We start from the raw sequence: 20,424 nt of genomic DNA, 5'->3' as shown, positions 1-20,424 counted from the left end.
GGCGGCCGCGGCGCCACGTTCGCAGCGCGAGGGCGGGGGGCGCGGCGGGGAGCACTTAGGCCCGCGAACCGCGAGCGACCGCGGCGCCGCGACGCCACCAGTGCCGCCATCTAGCGGCGGAATGCGGGACCACTGCCCTGCCGCTGTCGCGGCGTTCCGCCGGCAGAGTGCGCGGGCTGCGGCCAACGCCCACGACCGTAGCGCGCGCAATTTGAACCGGCGCGCGTCGAGTGACACGCCGCGCACCCCGCGCCTAGAAGAAGTGCGTCAGCGAAAATGGCCGTGGCACATTTTTGTACGCGTTCTGATGCTACAGCCGCCCACGCGGCGATATCCACGGCGGTGTAGGTGATCGACGCTCTCGCATTTTTCTCATTTCTCCACTACCTGTCTTTCTGACGAGTCGGCCGCGCGCGTCTGCGACCAGCACTTCGGCCACCCCAGCATGTTGGTGTGAGTCCAACTCCAAAACAGCAGTTTCGATAAGTTGGGATTGTGCCTTTACTGAAATCGTGCCTTAGGTCACTGAGCGTGGGTTTGCTGCTGGCGCTGCTGCCGGCGACGAGGGCCTGGGACTTCAACGGCGTGGTGCCCCAGGACGCCCCCGTCGTCAGCGTGGCCGTCTGGGAGAACCGCGCCTTCCTCGCCGTGCCGCGCGTTTGGCGCGACCCCCGCGATGCCCTGGACAAGAGCCTGGGGCGGGAGTGGGGCCGAGGGCGCGGCCGAGCGAAGGGGAGGCGAGGCAGCTCCTCCGGTTCGCTGACGTTCATCCACGACGGCCCCACGCTCCTGGAGGCGCCCTGGCCGGAGCCCCGCGACGTGGCCGTCAACGCGACGGGCAGGGCGAGCAGCTGGATGCGGAGCAGGAGGCTGGCCGCGGTGCGCGCCTTCCCGCGCCTCGAGGAGCAGGTGAGTGAGTTCGACCACTTTGGCGGAAGCGAACGCGGAAGTCGTGGTTTTCATTTCGGACGTGCCGAACAGGCTGTGGGTGACCGCGCCAGGCTGCAGTCGGTGACCGCCGTCGCGGTGGAGTCCGGCCGCGGCGCGGCGCGCCTCTGGGTGCTGGACAGCGGCGAGGAGCCCTCCAACTCGCTGGCGCGCTGCTCGCCCAAGATCGTCGTCTTCAACCTGCGAGGCAACAACCAGAAGGTGTGGCTGCGCCAGTTCGACGGCCTGCCCCCCGGTGCGGTGTCCGGGCTAGCCGTCGACCCCACGGCCTCGGACACGCGCGCCTACGTCGGCCACCCGGACGTCGGCGGCGGCGGCACCATCATCGTGCTCAGCTGGAAGGGGAAATCGTTCTGGAAGCTTCGGCTGAACGGAATGGAGGCAGGGCCGCAGCCCCAGGTGCAGTACCATGAGAAATGCAATCGTGTTCAATAATGCGAAAGGAGTCCTTCGTTCTCATGGCCGTGTCCGTCACAGCCGCCGCGGGCCCCGAGGCGCCGTGCGCCAGTGAAGTGCGGCCCCCCGCGTAGAAATGTACGGCTTTTATACGGCTGCTAGATATTTTGTGATCAAAGTAACGCGCAGGCGTTCGAAAAATACCCGGCTAATGTTTGGACTGTGTCAGCAAGATGTTGACAAAATATTCGGATATTTTGTGGACGTTTTGCCAGTCTCTGGCCGACCGCTTTTCGACGTCGTTTTAAATGACCTTAAAAAGATGTCCAGAAGGCAAAGACAAAATATCGGCAAAGAGCTGCCGCATCGCTGGCCGCAGCGGCAAAAGAGAAGCCACCGGCGTCGATCCACTAACCTGTCGCTTGCGAGACAAGAGCGAATCCGCTGGGCCAGGGCGTCTTCGCTGAAGACGATTCGCAGCTGAGCGGTCCGTATACGCATCCACGACCGCGTGGACTCAGCCGGTCCCTGCCCCAGATCAAGCCTATGATCCAGCGAACACTGTTGATGACGCGCGGCAATAACAGCTACGTAGTCTAGAGCGTGGACCTGCTGCGACCTGCTGTGAACGAATGGGAGGAAAGAGATGAAAGCTACGTAGCTGTTATTGCCGCGCGTCATCAACAGTGTTCGCTGGATCATAGGCTTGATCTGGGGCAGGGACCGGTTGAGTCCACGCGGTCGTGGATGCGTATACGGACCGCTCAGCTGCGAATCGTCTTCAGCGAAGACGCCCTGGCCCAGCGGATTCGCTCTTGTCTCGCAAGCGACAGGTTAGTGGATCGACGCCGGTGGCTTCTCTTTTGCCGCTGCGGCCAGCGATGCGGCAGCTCTTTGCCGATATTTTGTCTTTGCCTTCTGGACATCTTTTTAAGGTCATTTAAAACGACGTCGAAAAGCGGTCGGCCAGAGACTGGCAAAACGTCCACAAAATATCCGAATATTTTGTCAACATCTTGCTGACACAGTCCAAACATTAGCCGGGTATTTTTCGAACGCCTGCGCGTTACTTTGATCACAAAATATCTAGCAGCCGTATAAAAGCCGTACATTTCTACGCGGGCCGCCGCCCTGCTGGGACATCGCGTTTATGCAGACGGCCAAGAGGACGCCCAGGATGGTCATCATGCCGCGGGACGCGCAGGGCATCTTCGACGTGGCCCTCGGCGCCCTGCGCGGCCCCGCCCCGGACGCGGAGCACAGGAACGTAAGTGGCAGCAGACTGATTCGTCGCTCTGACGTGGAAGGGACGTAAGATCGAAACGTTGGCCCATCCCGCCAGGACGCGCTCGTGGCCGCGGCGGAGCTCGGCGTGCGGCGGCTCGCCCGGAAGCCCACACCCTGCCCGTCGTGCGGTCTGCTGGGGGAGCCCTCTGGCGGGCTGCTGTACTTCCTGATCGGCGCGGACGGCGGCGGCGTGGTGCGCTGGGACCCTCGGCGGGGCGCGGGCGAGCGCGGGCACTCCGTCATCTACAGCGACAACGCCTCGCTGCCGCTGTCCGCCGCGCTGTTCCTCGACGCGCAGGGCGCCGCCTGGGCCGCCTGCACCACCTTCGCCGAGCACCGCGACGACGACCTGGACGACCGCGAGGAGGAGGTGGAGGTCGACGCGGAGGACTACGAGGAGGACGACGAGGAGAACGAATACCATGACGCCGTCGCGCGTCCGCCGCCACGGCCCGCCAGGAGACGGCACCGATTCCCCCGTGGAGGTAAGGATTCAATAAGCGCCGCAACCTCTCGCTGCCATTCTCTTTCGTAACGTGCATTGGCACCTACCGTCATCTAGCAGTCAGGTGGACGAGCGTTAGATCCTGGAACCAGGACAACGACGACGAGGGCTCCGGCCAGGACGACCTGGACGGCGAGGACGACGAGCACGCTGCCGAGCCGCAGGAGTACGTGTGCATGTCCCCCGTGGCGAACCCCGTGGCCGCCGCCGCGCCGTGCGCGAAGGCGGACAAGCGAAGCGGAGGCTTCGGCCCCTCCAGCAGGCCCCGGGGAAGTCCCAAGGCCCTCGACGACGCCAACACCATGATGGTCACCAGGAGGAGGGAGCACGGGCGCCACAGGTGAGCTGCCGACGCCGAGGTGCTTTCACCGGCCTTGGTGGCGCATCGCGCATCGCGATGAAAGGTGAAAGGACTGCAATCTCTTCGGTGTTGACAGCGATCGCGACGACGACGGCGTCGCTGGGGCGCACAGGAACGTGCTGATCGAGGACGGCGACGACGCCCCCGCGGCCCGCACCCTCGCCGTCCCCCGCAGCCGCACCGCCGCCCGCGCCGCCCTCCGCCCCACCGTGCACTGCGTGAGGCTGCAGTGGAGCGACCGCGAGGACGACGACGAGGAGGAGGTCGGAGAGTGTCAAAGAAACTGACAAGGCGTAGTTTGGAATTTCGTTTCGTGTATCAGTGTGAACGGAAGCAATAAAAATGTGGTTTCCAAGTGGTTCTCAACCTGCTAGTACTCTATCATTCATACCCCGCCAGCCCCACCTCGGGAATGCTTTGACTAAACCTTAGTTTTGGAGCACTGGTCTCAAAAAATTTGTCTAGAACCGATAAAATCTCTAGAACTTGCGAACTTTGCTCACTTTTAGCGACCACTGCACTGCGTCCAATCTATCTCAGGTCAAACGCCTCCCGCAACGTGCCAGTTCTCTTGAGACCTTACTCTTTCACGCCCCCCTCACGGGAACGCTTTAAACAAAGCTAGTTTGCGAGCGCTGGCCTCAAAATAAGAATTCCAGTCTTTGCTCATAAAACCGTCATCGCGCAAGTCACAGCTCGAGCTCGAAGTGTAGACCTCTACGGGCCAGGGTGGCCTGGCCTCCATCGGATTGGAAAAAGCGGTCCCATAATGTTACGAAGCGCAGGCAATTGCTACCGCTTCGACGTAACGTCAGAGTCAGTCGGCACATGCCGCTCCAAGTAGATTAAGTGCATTTACGTGGGAATGTCGTCGCAACTCCGACGCACGCGCTGCCAAGGAGACGCTCTGTCGCGAAGAGGAGGGAAGGAGGCTGACTGGTCGGGCCTGGAGGGCGTAGGATCATTTGTGGTCCAGCCATCAATAACGATAGGAGTAGCAATTTAGCTATGGCAATCAGACTGGACGACGCTAGGCAGCCCGCGGCACGCGCGCGTCAGTTGGGCTGCCTACCTCCCGGGCGCTCGCTCTGGCGCCGTTGGTGAACTTGAGCCGTGGCTCGGTGCGTCAGAGTCCTAGCGCGCCGACTGCAGAACACGCCAGTCGCTGTGACGCCGTGTCAAACATGGCAAAACAGCCGCACGCGACCAGAGTGTGAAATGCGGCGCACGGAGAGGTGGGCGGTGGCGGCGGCCGGGCCGGGTCGGCTTACTCCGCAAGCTCGGCTTCTTTTGGCCTGGTTTTCGGTTTCGTCCGTCCGCGGGAGGAACGCCGCGAGAGGCCGGCCTAGCCTAGCCTCGGTGCGGGCCTTGGCCTAGTGCAAGCTGCGCCTGGCACCGCTGGCACTGCTGGGGCTCGCACTGCTGGGACCCACGACGGCGCGAAAACCAGAGCGGAGCAGGTATTTGCTGGGCAAGCCGGCCGGGCACCGCTCCATGCAGGCCATGCAGGCCGTGCAGGCCGTGCAGGTCTACCGGCAGCCCCGTCAGCACGCCGCCGTACGCAACTCCGCTGACGAGACGAGACGCCTGCCGCGCGGAGGCGTTCCACCGCGTTCCACCGTTCCAGCACCTTGGGGCCGGTCTAAATCAGAGCGACAGGCGCCGCCGTGTCAACAGCCCTTCCCTCTCTGTCTCGCGTCCCTCGCGGCGGCCAGTGGCGTAGCTCGCAGCTCTCCCACACCGCTAAAAAATGGTCGACCTTTTGGGCCGGGCCCGCCGCTTCAGTATGAGAAATCGCGGCGGCGCGGGGCGGACGTGCTACATAAGTGCGCGCAATCGTCGGTGCGTGCGTGCGGGCGCCGCGAGGTCCGCGAGATGCTAGACCGAGCACCATTAATTTCGACGCGGCCTGCAGCAGGAACACCCCGTCGGGCACGTCGGACACGTCGCACTTGTTGTGGACGCCCAAAGCAAAACGCCGGCATTGATCAGCCCGCGGCGTGTCTGCCCGGTCCGCCGGTAGTCCTGGCGGTCCTGGCGGGGGGAGGGGCACTAGAGGGGCACGTGTCTGACAACACACGGTACCCGCCTCGGCGCGGCTCAGCACGGCTCGGTGACCTATATTACGGGCGGAGCCTAGTCCCCGTAGCCTAGTCCTTACCAGACTCGCCCGCACCTGAACAGATCCAGGCAGCAGCCTGATTCCGCGAGTCGTTTTCGTCGCTCTGTCTCTGTCGCACCTACACGGGACGCCCCATGAGGGCGAGAGAGACAGAGCGACGAAAACAGTCTGCGCGGCGGCGGCGTCCAGGTCCTGGGATATGCGGCTTGCGGCGCGACAGCTTGGGGGAGGTGGGGGAGCGTCGCGCACTTGGGAAGGCGTTGGGAAAGCGCAGGAAACGCACGTGACAAGGTTTAACCGGCGAAATGACCACAAAACATAAAGCGAGCACCTCGCGTCGCGTCAAGCGTGAGAGGCGTCCGGCCGGCGTTCCCGCGCGGGGTAACTAACTGGGGTAACCAGAGCAGCGCGCTCGCAGACAGCGTGGCGTTTCCCAGCCAAGTCAAGTGTTAATGTAGTCCAAACTGATTTCGGTTTCGATAATAATTAAGGCAGGGCTCCCACGCTGCTCGTGCTCCCCTCGCCTCGCCGCGCCGCCTGACCGTGCCGTGCCCTGCCGCCTGCCGTGCGGGCAGCGTGCCTGCCGTGCCACGCCCCGCCTTGACCGTGCAGCGGCGTGCGGTGTGGAGGCAGCGGTCGCGGCATTACATCAGGAAGGGCTGGGCATGTTGTGGCGACGCTGGAGCGCCGGAGCGCTGGAGCCAACCTCCAGGCGCACTCACTGCCAATGGCAGCCCGGGGAGCAGCAGCCAAGCACACTGGCTGACTGGCCGGTCTACGTGAGGGCAGCCAGCGACGTAAGGCACCTGGCACTTACTGGCCAAAAAATAAATTACAAAACAAAATGACGTCAGTTACATCGGTTACTGCATGGTGCACGAAGTGAGAGGGCGTCGTCAGGTGGGTATTTGGAGCCAAGACCCAGAGGGTGTTTCTAACAATGTTTTATTATATTTTATATAAAAAAATTACAAAACTTTACACTTTACAATATTGCTGACGCTATTCAACTATTTTTATACAGGCGCCATAGCGCTCGGCATCGATGCGGGTCGAAGCCACATTGTGCTAGTGAGTTTGAAGGACGTGTAGATTGCGTCACTGAAATTCGGAACGGGAAGAAAGTGAAAGATGGCAACATATCGGCAAAAACGGCAGACAAAGTACACACCGGTGCCGGGACGGGGGTGACACACGCTGGCGCTGGCGACTGCTCCGACGAGCAGATATACATAAATTACATAACATTTAAATAAGTCTAAATCGCTATGGCTTTCAAGCGAGGGCGCGGCCGTGAAGGGTAGCAGGGCCTCGCGGTCGCGCCCTCGGAAGACGATCGAGGCCGCGAAGCAGGAGCTCCGTTCCTCGTTGACGGCGACGTGCGCTGCCGCGGTGGCGGACGCGGCCCACCGGGTGCCGGACAGTGGGCCAGAAGCCGGTGGAGGCGGCCAAAACTCTAGACGTGTTTTGAGCTCCAGAGTCGCTAAATGGGACTCGAACCGAACGTGTGACCCCACCAATGGATTCCTCGTTCGGAGAGCAATCCATTGGGTGGGGTCACACGTTCGATTCGAGTCCCATTTAGCGACTCTGGAGCTCAAAACGCGTCCTGAGTTTTGGCCGCCTCCACCGGCTTCTGGCCCACTGTGTGCCGGACAATAAATACACGGCGGCCACCCTCTGACCTGCAGCTTGTTTCCGAGAGCCGTTTTCGCCACTCTGTCCCTCTCGCACTCAAGGAGCGTTCCGTTAGGTGCCAGAGAGACAGAGCGACGAAAACAACTCTCGGAATCAGTCTGCCGGCCTGGCGGTCCTAGTTCATGGACCGGCCGTGGCAAGCGCAAGCGCCGCAAAGCGTCGGGCCGGACCACGCACTTGGCGCGGTTCGGTCCGCGACGACAACTTCATTTTGGCTCGCTGCGAGTTCGCGCTGAGGAAGTGGCGCTCCACTGCAAACGCGGCCTACTTGTAGATGACGGAGTTGTTGAGGATGTCGGCCTGCGACGCCGTGATCCGCATGACGCGCAGGTTGACCTCGCGCGGGTTGACGGTGCGCCGGAAGAACTTCTGGAAGCGCGTCGAGATGAGCCACAGGTTGCCGGCGTCGCGGTCCGCCACGCGCAGGTCCAGCACGAACTGCAGCAGCGCGGGGTTGTACGCCAGCACCCTGCAAGAAGAGCGGTTAGGGTTAGACAAGGCGCACTGCACACTGTGACATAAACCCTTGAATTAATGCCGCAAGACGGGCGAATTCGCGTCAATTTGTTTTTCACAGTGCAGCAACAGGTTTCGATGCTTGTCTGGCGAACCTGTGTTGGTTGCTGAGGGGCTCCCACGCGGCCACCGCGGTCTCGGACACGGGGCTGAAGATGAGCGCGCCGTCGCGGGGGTCGACGGCGAGGGGCGCGGCCTGGGACGACTTGGTGCCGACCAGCGCGACGGGGAGGTCACCGTCGTCCTTGGGCTGCGTCTGCAGGGCCGCAGTCGCCACGGCCGAGATGCGGTCCGACGCGAAGGGCTGGAAGTACAGCACCTTGGCCATGCCGGCGGCGTTGAGCACGGGGGACAGCGCCAGACCGATGAGCCCGTCCATCAGCGTGAAGGACTCGCCGGCCACCTGGAGGGGCAAGAAGAAGTAGACGCTCAAGGCCGTGCTGTTATGTTCACTTTGGTTTCAACGGCCAGCCCTCAAAAGAGAGAAGGCTGCCAGACGTACCCGGTAGGTGCCGTGGTCGGGGCTGGGGAACATGGACGGGTGCGAGATCCTCCAGGCCGAGTCCCTCTGCACGTCGTACACCACCAGCCCGGGCGCCGTCGTGTCGGACAGGTAGACGAAGGCGTTGTCGCAGGACCCGGGCGAGGAGGGCGCGCCTTGGTGCAGGTCGTCGATCACGAAGTTGGTGAGCAGCGAGTTGAGGCGGAGCACGGCCTGGGGGAACACCACGACCCGCAGCTGCACGGCGGCGACGTTAGTCCAGGACGGCGACGAGCACTCAGGGAAACAAAGGACACGCCGCAAGCACTCACCAGCCTGTCGGTGGCCATGTCGAAGACGAGGAGCTTGGGCGGGCAGTCCACGTTGAAGGTGGCGAGGGTGTCGGACACGCCGGAGTCCAGGACCCACAGCCGGTTGCACCTGTCCGCGCGGACCCGGAACACCGACACCAGGCCGGAGCAGTTGTTCGCCTTGGCGTTGCCCGAGGCGGCTGCTACGTGCCAGTCCCAGCTGGGGAACGCCTGGAAGCAAAAACGTGGGGCGTGTCATGGGTTCGAATACTGCTGGGGTTTGATCCAGGGTTTCGGTTGGCTTACCTGGATCTTAGGGGACTCGGCGAGCCCTCCGGCGGCCGGCCTGGGGATCCAGCCCACGGTGGCGGGCAGGCCGGGCTGGAAGCGGGGGATGGACAGGTAGATCTTGTCCCAGCCCACCTCGAAGCCCGTGAAGACCCAGGACGCCGCCGAGGCGCCGTCGCTGCCCGGGAAGTTGAAGGGCGCCGCGAAGTCCAGCAGCCCCCACTGCGCCATCACCTCCAGGTCCGCCGCGGCCAGCGGCGCCAGCAGCAGCACCAAGAAGGCCCACCGCGTCATCGCGGAGCTGGGGAGAGCTGCGGGCAGGGGGCGATACCGATCCAGCTTTCCGTCCGCAGCAGCCGTCTTCGTCGCTCTGTCTTTCTCGCGCTCATGGCGCGTCCCGTTTGGGTGCGAGAGAGACAGAGCGACGAAAATGGCTCTGGGATTCAGTCCGCCGAGGCGATTGCATTTTGCTTCTGCCGCTCCACCGGAACGCCCTTATCGATGTGGCGGCGGCCGAGCGATTTCCGGCAAAGTCGCTCCGTCTCTGTCACACACATGGCGCGCCCCGTAGGGGTGCGAGAGAGACAGAGCGACGAAACGATCCCTCGGCATGGCACGGCTGGCCGCACGGCGGTGGCGGCATTGCGGCATTCACCTGCGAGACAATGCGAGTGTGGGGCGCGGGAAGCGAAGCGCCACCCGCCGGAACCAGAACCGGAGCGGGCCGCACCGGCAGGGAATCACTTTTAATCAGTCGCCGCCGCCGTCGCCACGCAACCCATGGGGTGCCCGGCAAACCGGCAACCGGCACCCGACGCTCGTCGGCCGTGCCGCGGCGAGGCCCACGCCGATTAGCGGGATTAGCAGACGCCTGCGGAGCGCGGACGACACGACGACGACGTCGCGCCTCGCACTTTTCACCGGAGAAAGTGATGCGACCGCTACCGCTGACGACGGTACAGATGCAATCCTTACGTGGCGCGGCGCGGCGGGGCCGGGCGGGGCGGGGCGGGGCGGAGGGGCGCCTAACCGCACGCACGCGTTAGTCAGTGTGTGGTCGCGGGGAAGGTTGACCGAAGTGTGAACCCCTGCGGTGGCGTGGAAAAATGGCGGTGATGAGTTACCGTTCTGCGGCTGGGGTTACATGTTGGGAATTACATAGTGTAGGGGCGCGGCGTCTCTGTGACGCCGTAACCTTCTGTTGTTTTTAAAGCCGCCCAACGACACCCACCCTCTCCGTGGCGAAGTCCAAGTGGTTCAAGGACGCGAGCCGCGCCAGGCGCGCCAAATATGAAAATGGCAAAAACCGTACGTCCTTTGTCACGCGAGGGTAAGTTACCTGTCGCCATAGCAGACTGATTCGAAGAGTCGTTTCTTCGCTCTGTCTCTCTCGCACCCGCACGGGACGCCCCATGCGATAAAGACAGAGCGACGAAACGATCCTTTGGAATGAGGCGGCGGGCCCTTCCCTCTCGTGATCATGGTCGCCGTAGAACAGGCCCTGCGCCACGCGCACCTCCACCCCACCCCCGCCGCCCCCGCCGCCTCAAACTAAACGGTCTGCCTGAACCAGGCGCAAGGCACAATTGAATGGCACACTCGTCTACATAATGCCGCATGGCCGCATGACCCGGCCGGTGCACTGTAATGCCAGCGTGCCGGTGTTGGCGCTCCAGTACGTGTATTACAACGGCAGGCTGCTTCCGAACAGCCCTTCGTCGCTCTGTCCCTCTCGCGTCACGGGTCGAGCCGTCGAGGTGCGAGGGAGACAGCGCGACGGCGCGCTGTTCGGCAGCGGCCTGCTGGGCGGCGGCCAACGCGACGTGCATAGCGAGCAAGTGTTGCTCTACGTTCGCAAAAACAATAACCGTCACTCGGTGCGTTTTATTTTTTTCTCGCGGTAACCTATCAAACGCCGCCGCCGAGTCCGTTCACGTCCTTGATCGAGCGACGGCGCTTTTGCTCGCTGCCGAAGGCCGGCCGATAGTGGCAGCCATCACTTCGGTCGTCCTTGCCCAGAGAGAGACTGGAGTCGCGGCCTGGTCCGTCGAATCGGCCCGGGGATTTATCTTACAATTCGCTTCCGCGCCGCCAATGGCCGAGCGCCGAGCACCCCGTCGTCGGCGAGCCGCCGGCTGCACCGCAGGCTGTCGGGGGCACCGCGGGCGCAGGCCTTTATAGTTCCTCCTGACGATAATCAGTGCGATAATAGCGTCGCCGACCGCAAGCTCATGTCGTACTGCCCATGGCCAGCCCGCCACGCCCCGCCCCGCCCCGCCGTGACCGGCCGGCCAGGGTACCCACAGTCAACAGTCAAACTATCTCCACCGCGGTGCCGTCCTTGCCCCTCGCCCGGAAGCTTTCCCCTTTCCCCGAATGTTTTACCGGCGCCACCATCGGCCATGCCATCGCGGCGATCCTTGATCCTTGTCGGTCAAGAGGGAGAAAACAGTGGTGCGGCGCGGGTTCACGACCGGACCGACGCCGGCGACTCATAGCGCCGCGCAGCGCGGTCACGATGTCAAGAGGGCGCGGAAGCCCGCGCTATTTGCAGGACACACAGGACAAGCAGGGCGCGTGCGCCGAAGCAGCGCGCCGCGCTGGCGGCACCAGCGGCACGGCCTGTTTGTCCAAGAACAAGAGCAACAACAACAACAGGCATGCCGCGCCGCCATGGACTGCACTTACGCCTCTGCGAGAGGGGTGCGCTGCGCCGCTTGGCGTCGGCCGAGCGTCGGCCGCACTGGCGGGGCGGGGCGGGGCGGGCATGACGACACGCTGATACAATAGCGCGCGGGCGGCGGACCGACCGGCCGCTATGAACCGCATCGACTTGACAAACTCGTTCGCTCCGTCTCTCTCGCACCCCCGTGGCGCCCTCCGCGCGCGGGAGGGACGGCGACGAGAGACAGCGCTGTTCGGGATCGGCCTGCTATGCATTATTAGCGGCCGCGCACAGTGGGCCAGACGACCGGCGCCGGCGGCCACAACTCTAGACGCGTTTTGAGCTCCAGAGTCGCTAAATGGGACTCGAACCGAACGTGTGACCCCACCAACGGATTCCTCGTTTGGAGAGCAATCGATTGGTGGGGTCACACGTTCAGTTTGAAACCCATTTAGCGACTCTGGATCTCAAAAAACGCGTCCGGGATTTTGACCGCCACCACCGGTCTTCTGGCCCACTGTGCCGCGCCGTGACGCCGTGACTTGAACGCACGCCGCGCCGAGCCCTCGGCCGAGTCCGCCAGTCCGCACCGCCGTGACGGGTTGGGACTTGGGACTTCCCTCCAGGCACTCCGGGGCAGGCCGGCCGCACCACGCGCCGACGCAGACGCCGATTGTCCATAAAATGAGATTGACGACTGGAGCGACATGCGCGTGGAACGTCATCGTGGAGGCCGCGGTGGCGGTGGCATTGGAACACTAGTTGCGGTGTGGTGGCAGCGCACGGCTGCGGCGGTGGATGTCGCAGACACACGACGCACGCTCACACACACGTGCACACACACGCGCACGCTCGCACACGCACTCGCACACACACGCAGTGCGCGACATCCGCCAAGTCGAGCAGCAGCCCGGAACTCCCCCGCCATTGCCACCGCGACTTCCAGCATGACTCGGATCTCGGCAACCGGAGCTCGGCAAGCCGGGCAAGCCGGGCAAGCGGGTCCAGAGCAAGAGCGGAGGCGGGCGGCAGGCACCTGGGGCGTCGTCTCCGTTGTCTCCGGCGGCCGCCAAGGACGCCGTCGGCCTCGAGCCTCGGCCGGACCTGAGGCAAGAGGAGCACGGCCTCCATGAAGCGGATCTCGGGATGAACTGAACACGCGCTTGAGGAGAAAGATCCCAGCGGCGGCGCTGCAGGCTTCGGCTCGGCGTTGTGGCGGTGAGAGGTGTCGATGGTCTTTACTACTGCGGTGACGCCAGGCGACGCACGGCGGCGAGGTGCTTGCCGCGCTTGCCGCCGCACGGGTGGACGGGCCTGTCGCGCCGCGTTTCACACGGCCAGGAAGTGAGGACGCGGCGCCTCTTTGGCACCTCGTTGGCGTCGCGCGCGTTGCACCAACCAGCTGCTCCAGCAGCGGCACTATCTACTCTGGCGGCAGCCAGCAGCCCCAAGCACCGGCACCACCTCGACCACCACCGCCAAAGCAAACTGTCACGCCACCCGGAACTGCACACACTCGCACACTCACACTGTCGCACGGTTCGAACACGGCTGGTGCCACTCGCGAGGGCGGCTCGCTGTCGACTCCGCCGAGTCCGTGGAGCACGAGGTGCACAAGGTGGCTGGGGCTCCTGGCGCGGCGCGGCGGTGGCGGCAGCGGCGGCAGGCGAGGCGAGCCCCCTCGGGGTGGGGGCAGGGCGAGGGGCAGGGGCCCACCAGGGGGCCTCCCCACCCCCAGCGGGCCGCGGCGGCTAGGCCCGTGGGCACGGTCTAGCACGGTCGCGGCGAAGGGCAGCATGTGTCCGTGTGTCGTACCCCTCCACTCATTTCCATGCCCGCCATGCCCCCACGGGGCCACGGGGGCTCGGCATGGGCGTGTCCCACCGGCTTGGCCTAGGCTGGTCTAGCAGTCTAGACAAGCAGCCCCCACACTACCGCACTGGACCGGCGGCTGCACAAACCGACCCTCTAAATCGGTACAAGTCGAAAGTTCACTGGTTCACGCCCGCCCCCGCCCGCCCGCGCATGGCGGGCTCAAGGTCCGTCTAGATCTGGGCCGGCAGCCGGCACGAACGGCGCCAGGGTTCACGGCTGGCACGACCTGCGGCAGAGTGGGGAAAAACTTGATAGGAAAAGGTGTATGCACAATAGTCATGAGAGCGCGAAGGGCGCCGCCCTGCTCTCATGCACATGCAGCATTTGCGAGAAAAAAAGTATCTGCGAAGGTTTTGCCACATGATGTTGCCCTGCTTTGCGGATAAAATTTTTTCTCGTATTTATATTTTTGCCACCAGTTGGCTTGCCTGTTGAAGCCGTCACCGCGCTTGCTCCGGCGCGTGGCGGCGCTGACGGGCTGCCTCTTAATAGGCCGGACACCTCGCAGGAGTGGAGCTGGCGCCTCAGTGAACAGCTGCCTCGTCGCTCCGTCTCTCTCGCACTCATGGCGTGTCCCCTATAGGTGCGAGAGAGACAGAGCGACAAAAACGACTTTCGGAGAATCGGTCTGGGCCCCGCGGGCAGGACAGCAGGACTAAAAGGGACACTGCCGGAATGCCAAGGCCGGCCCTGCTGGACCATGGCTTTGCCACTGCTGGACCGGGCGGCGTTGCCGCGTGATTAACGAGTTGACACTTTTGGCCGACATTTAATTAATTAGCAACGGGGTCGCGTTTCGCACGGCGCGAGGCGTGGGGCACAACAACAGGGCGGCAACACTGCGAACACCCGTGGCCGAACGGAAGATGGTGTTTTGGCGTTCTTCGGACCCCCATGTCGGTTTAAATGGAACCAAAGGACCCTAACAGCTAAAATATCTAATTACATCAAATCCATTTGGTGTCAACGCGGCGTTATTATGGTTTTAGTGAAAAAGGCCTTTTCACCAAGAACGCCTAATAATACCAAAGCAGGACAGCCTGGAGAAAAAGACAAAGAGAGAGGCAGGTGTTGAGTCCCGATCTGCGACACGGCAGTTCGGGGAACCGCTTGGCCAGGCCTGGAAATTCGGAAGTCCTGGAATCGTGCGAGCCAGGCTCGGATGGCCCGAACCCGCGGCCCGGCCGATTCTTGTTTCTATAAACAAACCTATGGTAGCAGACCATCAGTAAAAAGTCATGTCAGAAACAAGGGGCTCAAGGTTTATGTTATTAAAATGGCTTGGCTGACGTCTGCTACACTGTCGAGTTCTGTTTATAGAACAAGTGGGCCGGCGCCAGGCTCAGGGGTAAGTCCGAGACGCCGAAGCGTCCACTTACCTGCCGTGCGGCTCGTCCTCCCGGACTCGCTCTGGCCAAGCGGTTCCGCACGAAACTTCCGAGTCGCAGATCTGGGGATCAACACCTGCCGTCTCTCTTTGTGTCATTTTTCTCTATGGCTGTCCTCTGCTTTGGTATTATTATGGCGTTCTTTTGGTGAAAAAACGAGCCTTTTTACACTAAAAAAACTCCATAATAACGCCGCGTTGACACCAAATGCATTCGATGTAATTATGGAGTTATTTTAGCGTGCTTTTATGGTGTCCTTTTGGTGTTAATTTGAAGTACATTTGGAGTCCGAAGAACGCCAAAATAACACCATCTTTACCAGGTCTCGGGCCACACGGGACGGCACTGCAACGCGAGCGGCCGGGCGGCGGGCCGCGGCGGGGCGGTAGTGGGAGTCGCGGCGGTCCGGTCCTTATCCAGAACCACGTTTAACTACTGTCCTGGAGTCCAGGAGTCCTGGAGACCTAGGGTCCTGGAGTCATGGAAGTCCTGGAGACCTAGGGTCCTGGAGTCATGGAAGTCCTGGAAGTCCTGGAAGTCCTGGAGTGTTGGAAGTCCTGGAGTCCTGGAAGTCCTGGAGTCCTAGAGTCCCAAAGGCCTGGAATTTCTGGAAGTCCTGGAAGTCCTGGAGAACGCAGGACTTGCGAAGGGTCGGGCCGGACATTAGCAGGCCCGCGCACGTTTGCGCGTTCAATTATAGAAAAAACTGATTGGCTTGGCGAGAGCGCGAAGAAAAAAGTGCGCATGTCGGATTCACGCGCTCAATGGCCAATTATGCAGTTATTACTCGGCTTGCTCGGCACGCTCCGGGACTACTTGTCTTGACGGCGGCCGAGCTGGCGGCCGGCAGCCAGCCTCAGCAGCCAGGCGAGACGCCGAAGCGTGCCACTTACCGTGCTGCGGCTCCATGCTCAATCACTCCCCGCCAAAACGGGCATCAAAAGCGGGGCGGGGCGGGACGCGGGTCGGCCGTCAATAGCAATACAGCCATCAAGGTGTAAGACGCCTGTGCGTCGGGCTGCCTACCCTGCAGGCGAGTTGCCCACAAGCTAAACATTGCTATAGCTGTTGTTATAGCTGTTGCTATAACTATTGCTATATCTATTGCTATATCTATCGCTATACCATTATTGCTTGCTATACTTATATTGCTATATAGCTATTGCTATTGCCATTGATATTGCTATTACTATTTGCTGCAGCTACAGCTTATGACTTTTTTGTTGACTGAATTTGAGTGTAACCTCTCATGTTTTCATCCTGACCCATAATGAAAATGGTCAGCTCGAAATATTACGCCAATCAATTGCATATACTTTATCAATGTCCAGATTTTTTTCAGCAGTCTCACAGCCTAGAAGATTTAGTTCATGCCAGCTGCACCAACGGTGTGACATGCGGGTTTGACAGCGGCCAGTCAGTCGCGATTCGAACTCGAGATCGGCCGCGACGTGCAGGCGTTCGTATTCAGATCCAGTTCAGATCTTTTTCCTTTTCGCAGTGCAGCCGCGTGGCAGCGCCTAATGCGCCCCGCCGTTGAAACGGACGCGGGGACACCGCCTGGCAGGGTAACCGGGAAAATAATTAGACGAGAGCCCCGCGGCCCTTCCCTTCCCGTCTCTCTCGCTCTCCTGGGGCGTGCCGCGGGTTTGCGAGAGAGACAGAGCGACGAGAGCCCTGTTCGGAATGGGTCCGCCGCGGACGGCGACGCAGGACGCAGGCAACGCCCGCTGGAGGACGCGTCCGGGCCGGGCAAGGTCGCCGCCGCTCCAGCCGTCTCCAGACTCCAGACTCCAGGCCGCGCCGCCAGAGCCGCCGGCCGGGGAAAGGAAGGGAAAGGCTCGTCTCGCATGCCATCGGCTGCACGCTGCGTTCGGCCGGACCGGCCAGCGCAGCCAGCGCGGGCATCTGGCGTGGGCGGGCGGGGCGGGGCGGGGCGCGGCGGGGTCCATTCACAAATTATTACGCAAGCAGGAAACGGTCTCAGGGCCCCTCGCCGCGGAGTCTCGGATTGCCGGCCGGAGCGTGCAGCGGGCCGGTTCCGAACAGTGTGCTCTCGTCGCCGCGTCTGTCTCGCACTCGCGGAGCGTCCCGCAGGGGTGCGAGAGAGACCGTCGGCCGGCAGGCGGCGGCTGCCCCACGTGCGCGGCGCGCGAGGGGGTTTTCATCAAATCTGGAAGGAGCAGCTGGCTGGGGCTGCTGGGGCTGCCAAGTGCGGCCGGCTGTCGGTGCGAGCAGGCTTGCAAGGCCAAGGTCTTGCTGGGCGGCGTGGCGGCCGGGCCGGGGCCTAAGCACGGCGCGGCGGGTGGCCGAGTCATGCCCGCCTCATGCTCGCGGACTCGTGGGGCTGAATAGAGATTCTATCACGACCGTATTGAGTGCCGAACCGAGGGCCACTCCGCGTAGACAATATGTACCGCGGCCGGCAAATAACCAGCCCGCTTGCGACTGCACGCCGATTTAAATAAACCACCACGCCCTTAGTCCTGCACGGCGGTGGCGAGGCACGGCGGCACGGCACCACGGCGCACATTCGGACTTAGCCACGATTAACACGTCATTGGCGGCGACCTTCCCGCTGGTTTATTCTGCGTTGGCGCCATTCTCCCCGCAATCCGGAGCCGCGCCATGCAGGCCGCCATGCAGTAGACTGATTCCGAGAATCGTTTTCGTCGCGCTGTCTCTCTCGCACTCATAGGATGTCCCCTGCAGGTGCGAGAGAGACACAGCGATGAAAATGACTCTCGGAATCAGTCTGCAGGCCGCGGTGCAGGCCAGGCCGATGCAGCTCTAATGACACAGCCGCCCCCGCGCCCTGGCGCTGACCCCGCGCCCCGCCGCCGCGTTGCGCCACCGCCTTCGCCCCCCCCCCCCCCTCTCTCTCTCTCTCTCTCCTCTCTCTCTCTCTCTCTCTCTCTCTCTCGCCCTTACGGGGCGCCACGCCCCAAGGGTGTGAGAGAGACAGAGCGACGAAACAAGCACTGTTCGGAATCAGTCTGCTCTGCAGGTCGGCGCGGACCAGACAACCAGCAACCCTCACCTATTCTTATTCTACTCGCCGGTTTTGCAGTGGCGTGGCTTATCGACGCGGCCGCCCTGGAGGCCCTGTAGTAGACTGATATGTACCGAGAGTCATTTTCGTCGCTCTGTCTCTATCGCGATCATCGGCGGCCTCATATAGGCGCCCCATGAGTGCGAGAGAGACAGAGCGACGAAAACGACTCACGGAATCAGTCAGTCGGAGGGTATTCCGAGGTCCTGGAGGCCATGGAGCAGAACGCGCACACGAAAAGAGCATCGCGGCGCGGCGGGCAACGCCAGCGCGGGAAATTTAAACCGCCTTTAATCGGCGCCGTCTCCCCGTTGGCTGCCGAGCGATTCAGAAGAGTCGTTCCATCGCTCTGTCTCTCTCGCACCCATGGGGCTCTCCGTGAGGGTGCGAGAGAGACAGAGCGGCAAACCGATCCTTCTGAATGGCTCGGCTGGCCGCCCGACTGCAGACTGCACCGACGCACCGCGGCGGCATGGCGCGCCCGGAGGATCTTGCGACACGAGAGGCTGCTGCTGGCTCCGGGGCGCTCCAGCCTGGAGCCTCCAGCGGAGCGGGGCAGCGGAGCGGAGCGCTGGAGGGGAGGGGAGGGGGAGGAGGGGGCGCTTGACTTGTGTTTTGATCCCATTCGGCGAGCGGGCTGATACTACTACCGCAGTGGAATGTCTATGAACGAAGTCCAGCGCGTGAATCTCATAGGCCGTGCAATCCGACAGAGCCGAATGATACGGTCGTGCTCATTTTACTGAACTGCACCACCGAGTGCACCACCAACAACAACAACAAATATCAAACAAAGACAAAGTCTGAGGAGAAAAGGTAATTTCTCTGCGCTGCTTGTACCGGGCGCGCTGACCCGGGGTTGGCCCGGAAAACCAACGGATTCCAGAAGCCGGGAGTGCGGCGGCAGTGCGGCTCCAGCGTGGCCCGTGACTCTGGAGTGCGGTTACATGCGTGGAAGCAGGCGCTGTACGCAAACTCAGGAAGGGAAACGAAAAAAAAGGAGTTTTAAAAATAGCCACAACTGCTAGAGTATCTCGTCTAGATAGTGTGGCGCTACGCTGTTTGCATTTGTGTGTGTGCATGTGTGTGTGTCCGCTTGTTGTGTGAGTGGATGCAATCGTGTTGGTTGAACCGTATCATAACGCCGCATCTCCCAGCTGCATGTACACCGGGGAGACTACCACAAAGCATCAATCAGAGACTCCGTGGAGCGTGCCTGCTCTACTGCCAGGCAGCCACCGACTGCTATACGCAGGTGGACCTGTTGTTACTCTGCCGAAAATGAGTCGGTTGCATCAGAAGCGGCCGTAATGATAGAATCGGAGTGATTAAGCGCACAAGCACCAAGGACAAGCGGTTAGGAATGGAGCCAGAGCTATTCAGGAGACGGAGGCAACAAAAAATTATGATCACTCAAATTATCTACTATATCGCGGCCGGGTAGGGAGCCGAAGGTGACTTTTATTTTTTTGCAAAGTGGGAAACCTGATCCGCGGCGTGGGTCGTTGCGTTCCGCTGTGCTTCCCTTTTACTCCTGTGGGTCACGGGAAGAGTGAAAAGGCCTCTTGATTTCCCTCCGCGTAAGCTCAATTATTTGCCGGTATTTCAGACGACGGCGATGCGAGATACGCGCCCCAGACACGCCAGCCCTCGCCGGCCGCCGTAATCCAATGTAATCCAATGTTCCAGCCGAGCACTCGCTCCTCACGTTATTCGCAGGACCCAGGAGGACGGAGAAAACGCGCCGAGTGGGGCAACAGGCCAACAGGCCAATCTGCTGGCAGAGGCCTCGTTGGCAGAGGTCTCATCGGTAGAGGCCTTATTGGCAGAGGTCTCATCGGCAGAGGCCTTATTGGCAGAGGCGCCTCATTGCCAGAAGCCTTCTTGGCAGAGGCCTTTTGGAAGAGGCTCGAGGCTCTCAGGGCAGAGGCCTTGCTAACAGAGGTCTTCCTAACGGAGGCCTTGTTGGCAGAGGCCCTGGTCTTTGGTCGGCCGAGGACGTTCTTGGCAGCCGCATTGGCAGAGGCCTTATTGGCAGTACATAGGAGCCTCGGTCGCAGAGGTTTCGCAGAGGCCTTCTCGCTGGCAGAGGCCCTGTTGGCGGAGGACCTATCCGCAGGGGCCGTATCCGCAGAACGCCTTGGCCTTATTGACAGCCGTATTGTCAGGAGCGACTGGCAGAGGCCGGGTTGGCGGAGGTCTGATTGGCCCGTTCCGAGCCTGTTGCCGCCACTCGATTGGAGTCCGTCGCTTCCCTGGCGCGCGAAGCGAAACGGGTACTCCTTGTGGTGCCCCGGCTTGTGCCCCGGCGGTGCCCCGGGGCGCAGTGTGTCTTTTGTAACGAGGGCCATGACATCTATATTCATTCGCGTTTCGGCGGCGGCGGCGGCACTTCCCCGTCAACAACAACAACATCACGTAAAACAAAAGGCGGGCAACAACAACAACAACAACATCGGGCGTGCTCCGTCCGGCCGTACGCACAGGATCAGGGGGAAAGTACCAACGGCGCGCAGCACGCTGGAACGGCC

The 20,424-nt window shown here is 62.1% G+C and overlaps 2 protein-coding genes across 5 annotated transcripts; one reads left to right on the top strand and one right to left on the bottom strand.

Annotated features, from left to right (window-relative positions):
* Positions 1-234: 234 nt before the first annotated feature.
* LOC117649367 lies at positions 235-3,863 on the top strand. 3 transcript variants are annotated; one of them, XM_034392054.1, is made up of 8 exons: positions 235-453; positions 522-909; positions 982-1,347; positions 1,426-1,467; positions 2,468-2,611; positions 2,687-3,116; positions 3,197-3,476; positions 3,574-3,863. In XM_034392054.1, the coding sequence occupies exons 1-8, from the start codon at positions 446-448 to the stop codon at positions 3,782-3,784; spliced, it is 1,869 nt and encodes a 622-aa protein (XP_034247945.1). In that variant the 5' UTR covers positions 235-445; the 3' UTR covers positions 3,785-3,863. The 3 variants fall into 3 exon arrangements, with proteins under 3 accessions (XP_034247945.1, XP_034247944.1, XP_034247946.1); XM_034392053.1 differs by having other exon boundaries at positions 3,194-3,476; XM_034392055.1 differs by lacking the exon at positions 1,426-1,467 and having other exon boundaries at positions 2,435-2,611; positions 3,194-3,476.
* Positions 3,864-7,332: 3,469 nt separating this feature from the next.
* Positions 7,333-13,187, bottom strand: LOC117649370 (protein yellow-like). Of its 2 annotated transcripts, none has more exons than XM_034392058.1 (6): positions 13,107-13,187; positions 8,932-9,224; positions 8,647-8,856; positions 8,336-8,572; positions 7,929-8,236; positions 7,333-7,786 (listed from the first exon to the last, which is right to left on the bottom strand). In XM_034392058.1, exons 2-6 carry the CDS (start codon positions 9,205-9,207, stop codon positions 7,582-7,584), a joined length of 1,236 nt encoding a protein of 411 aa, XP_034247949.1. In that variant the 5' UTR covers positions 9,208-9,224; positions 13,107-13,187; the 3' UTR covers positions 7,333-7,581. The 2 variants fall into 2 exon arrangements, with proteins under 2 accessions (XP_034247949.1, XP_034247950.1); XM_034392059.1 differs by lacking the exon at positions 13,107-13,187 and adding an exon at positions 12,615-12,799.
* Positions 13,188-20,424: the final 7,237 nt, after the last annotated feature.

The sequence above is a fragment of the Thrips palmi genome, unplaced genomic scaffold (assembly GCF_012932325.1).
Source record: "Thrips palmi isolate BJ-2018 unplaced genomic scaffold, TpBJ-2018v1 HiC_scaffold_4, whole genome shotgun sequence".
In the NCBI taxonomy this organism is placed as follows: domain Eukaryota; kingdom Metazoa; phylum Arthropoda; class Insecta; order Thysanoptera; family Thripidae; genus Thrips; species Thrips palmi.
This window is presented reverse-complemented; position numbering and strand designations above follow the sequence as displayed.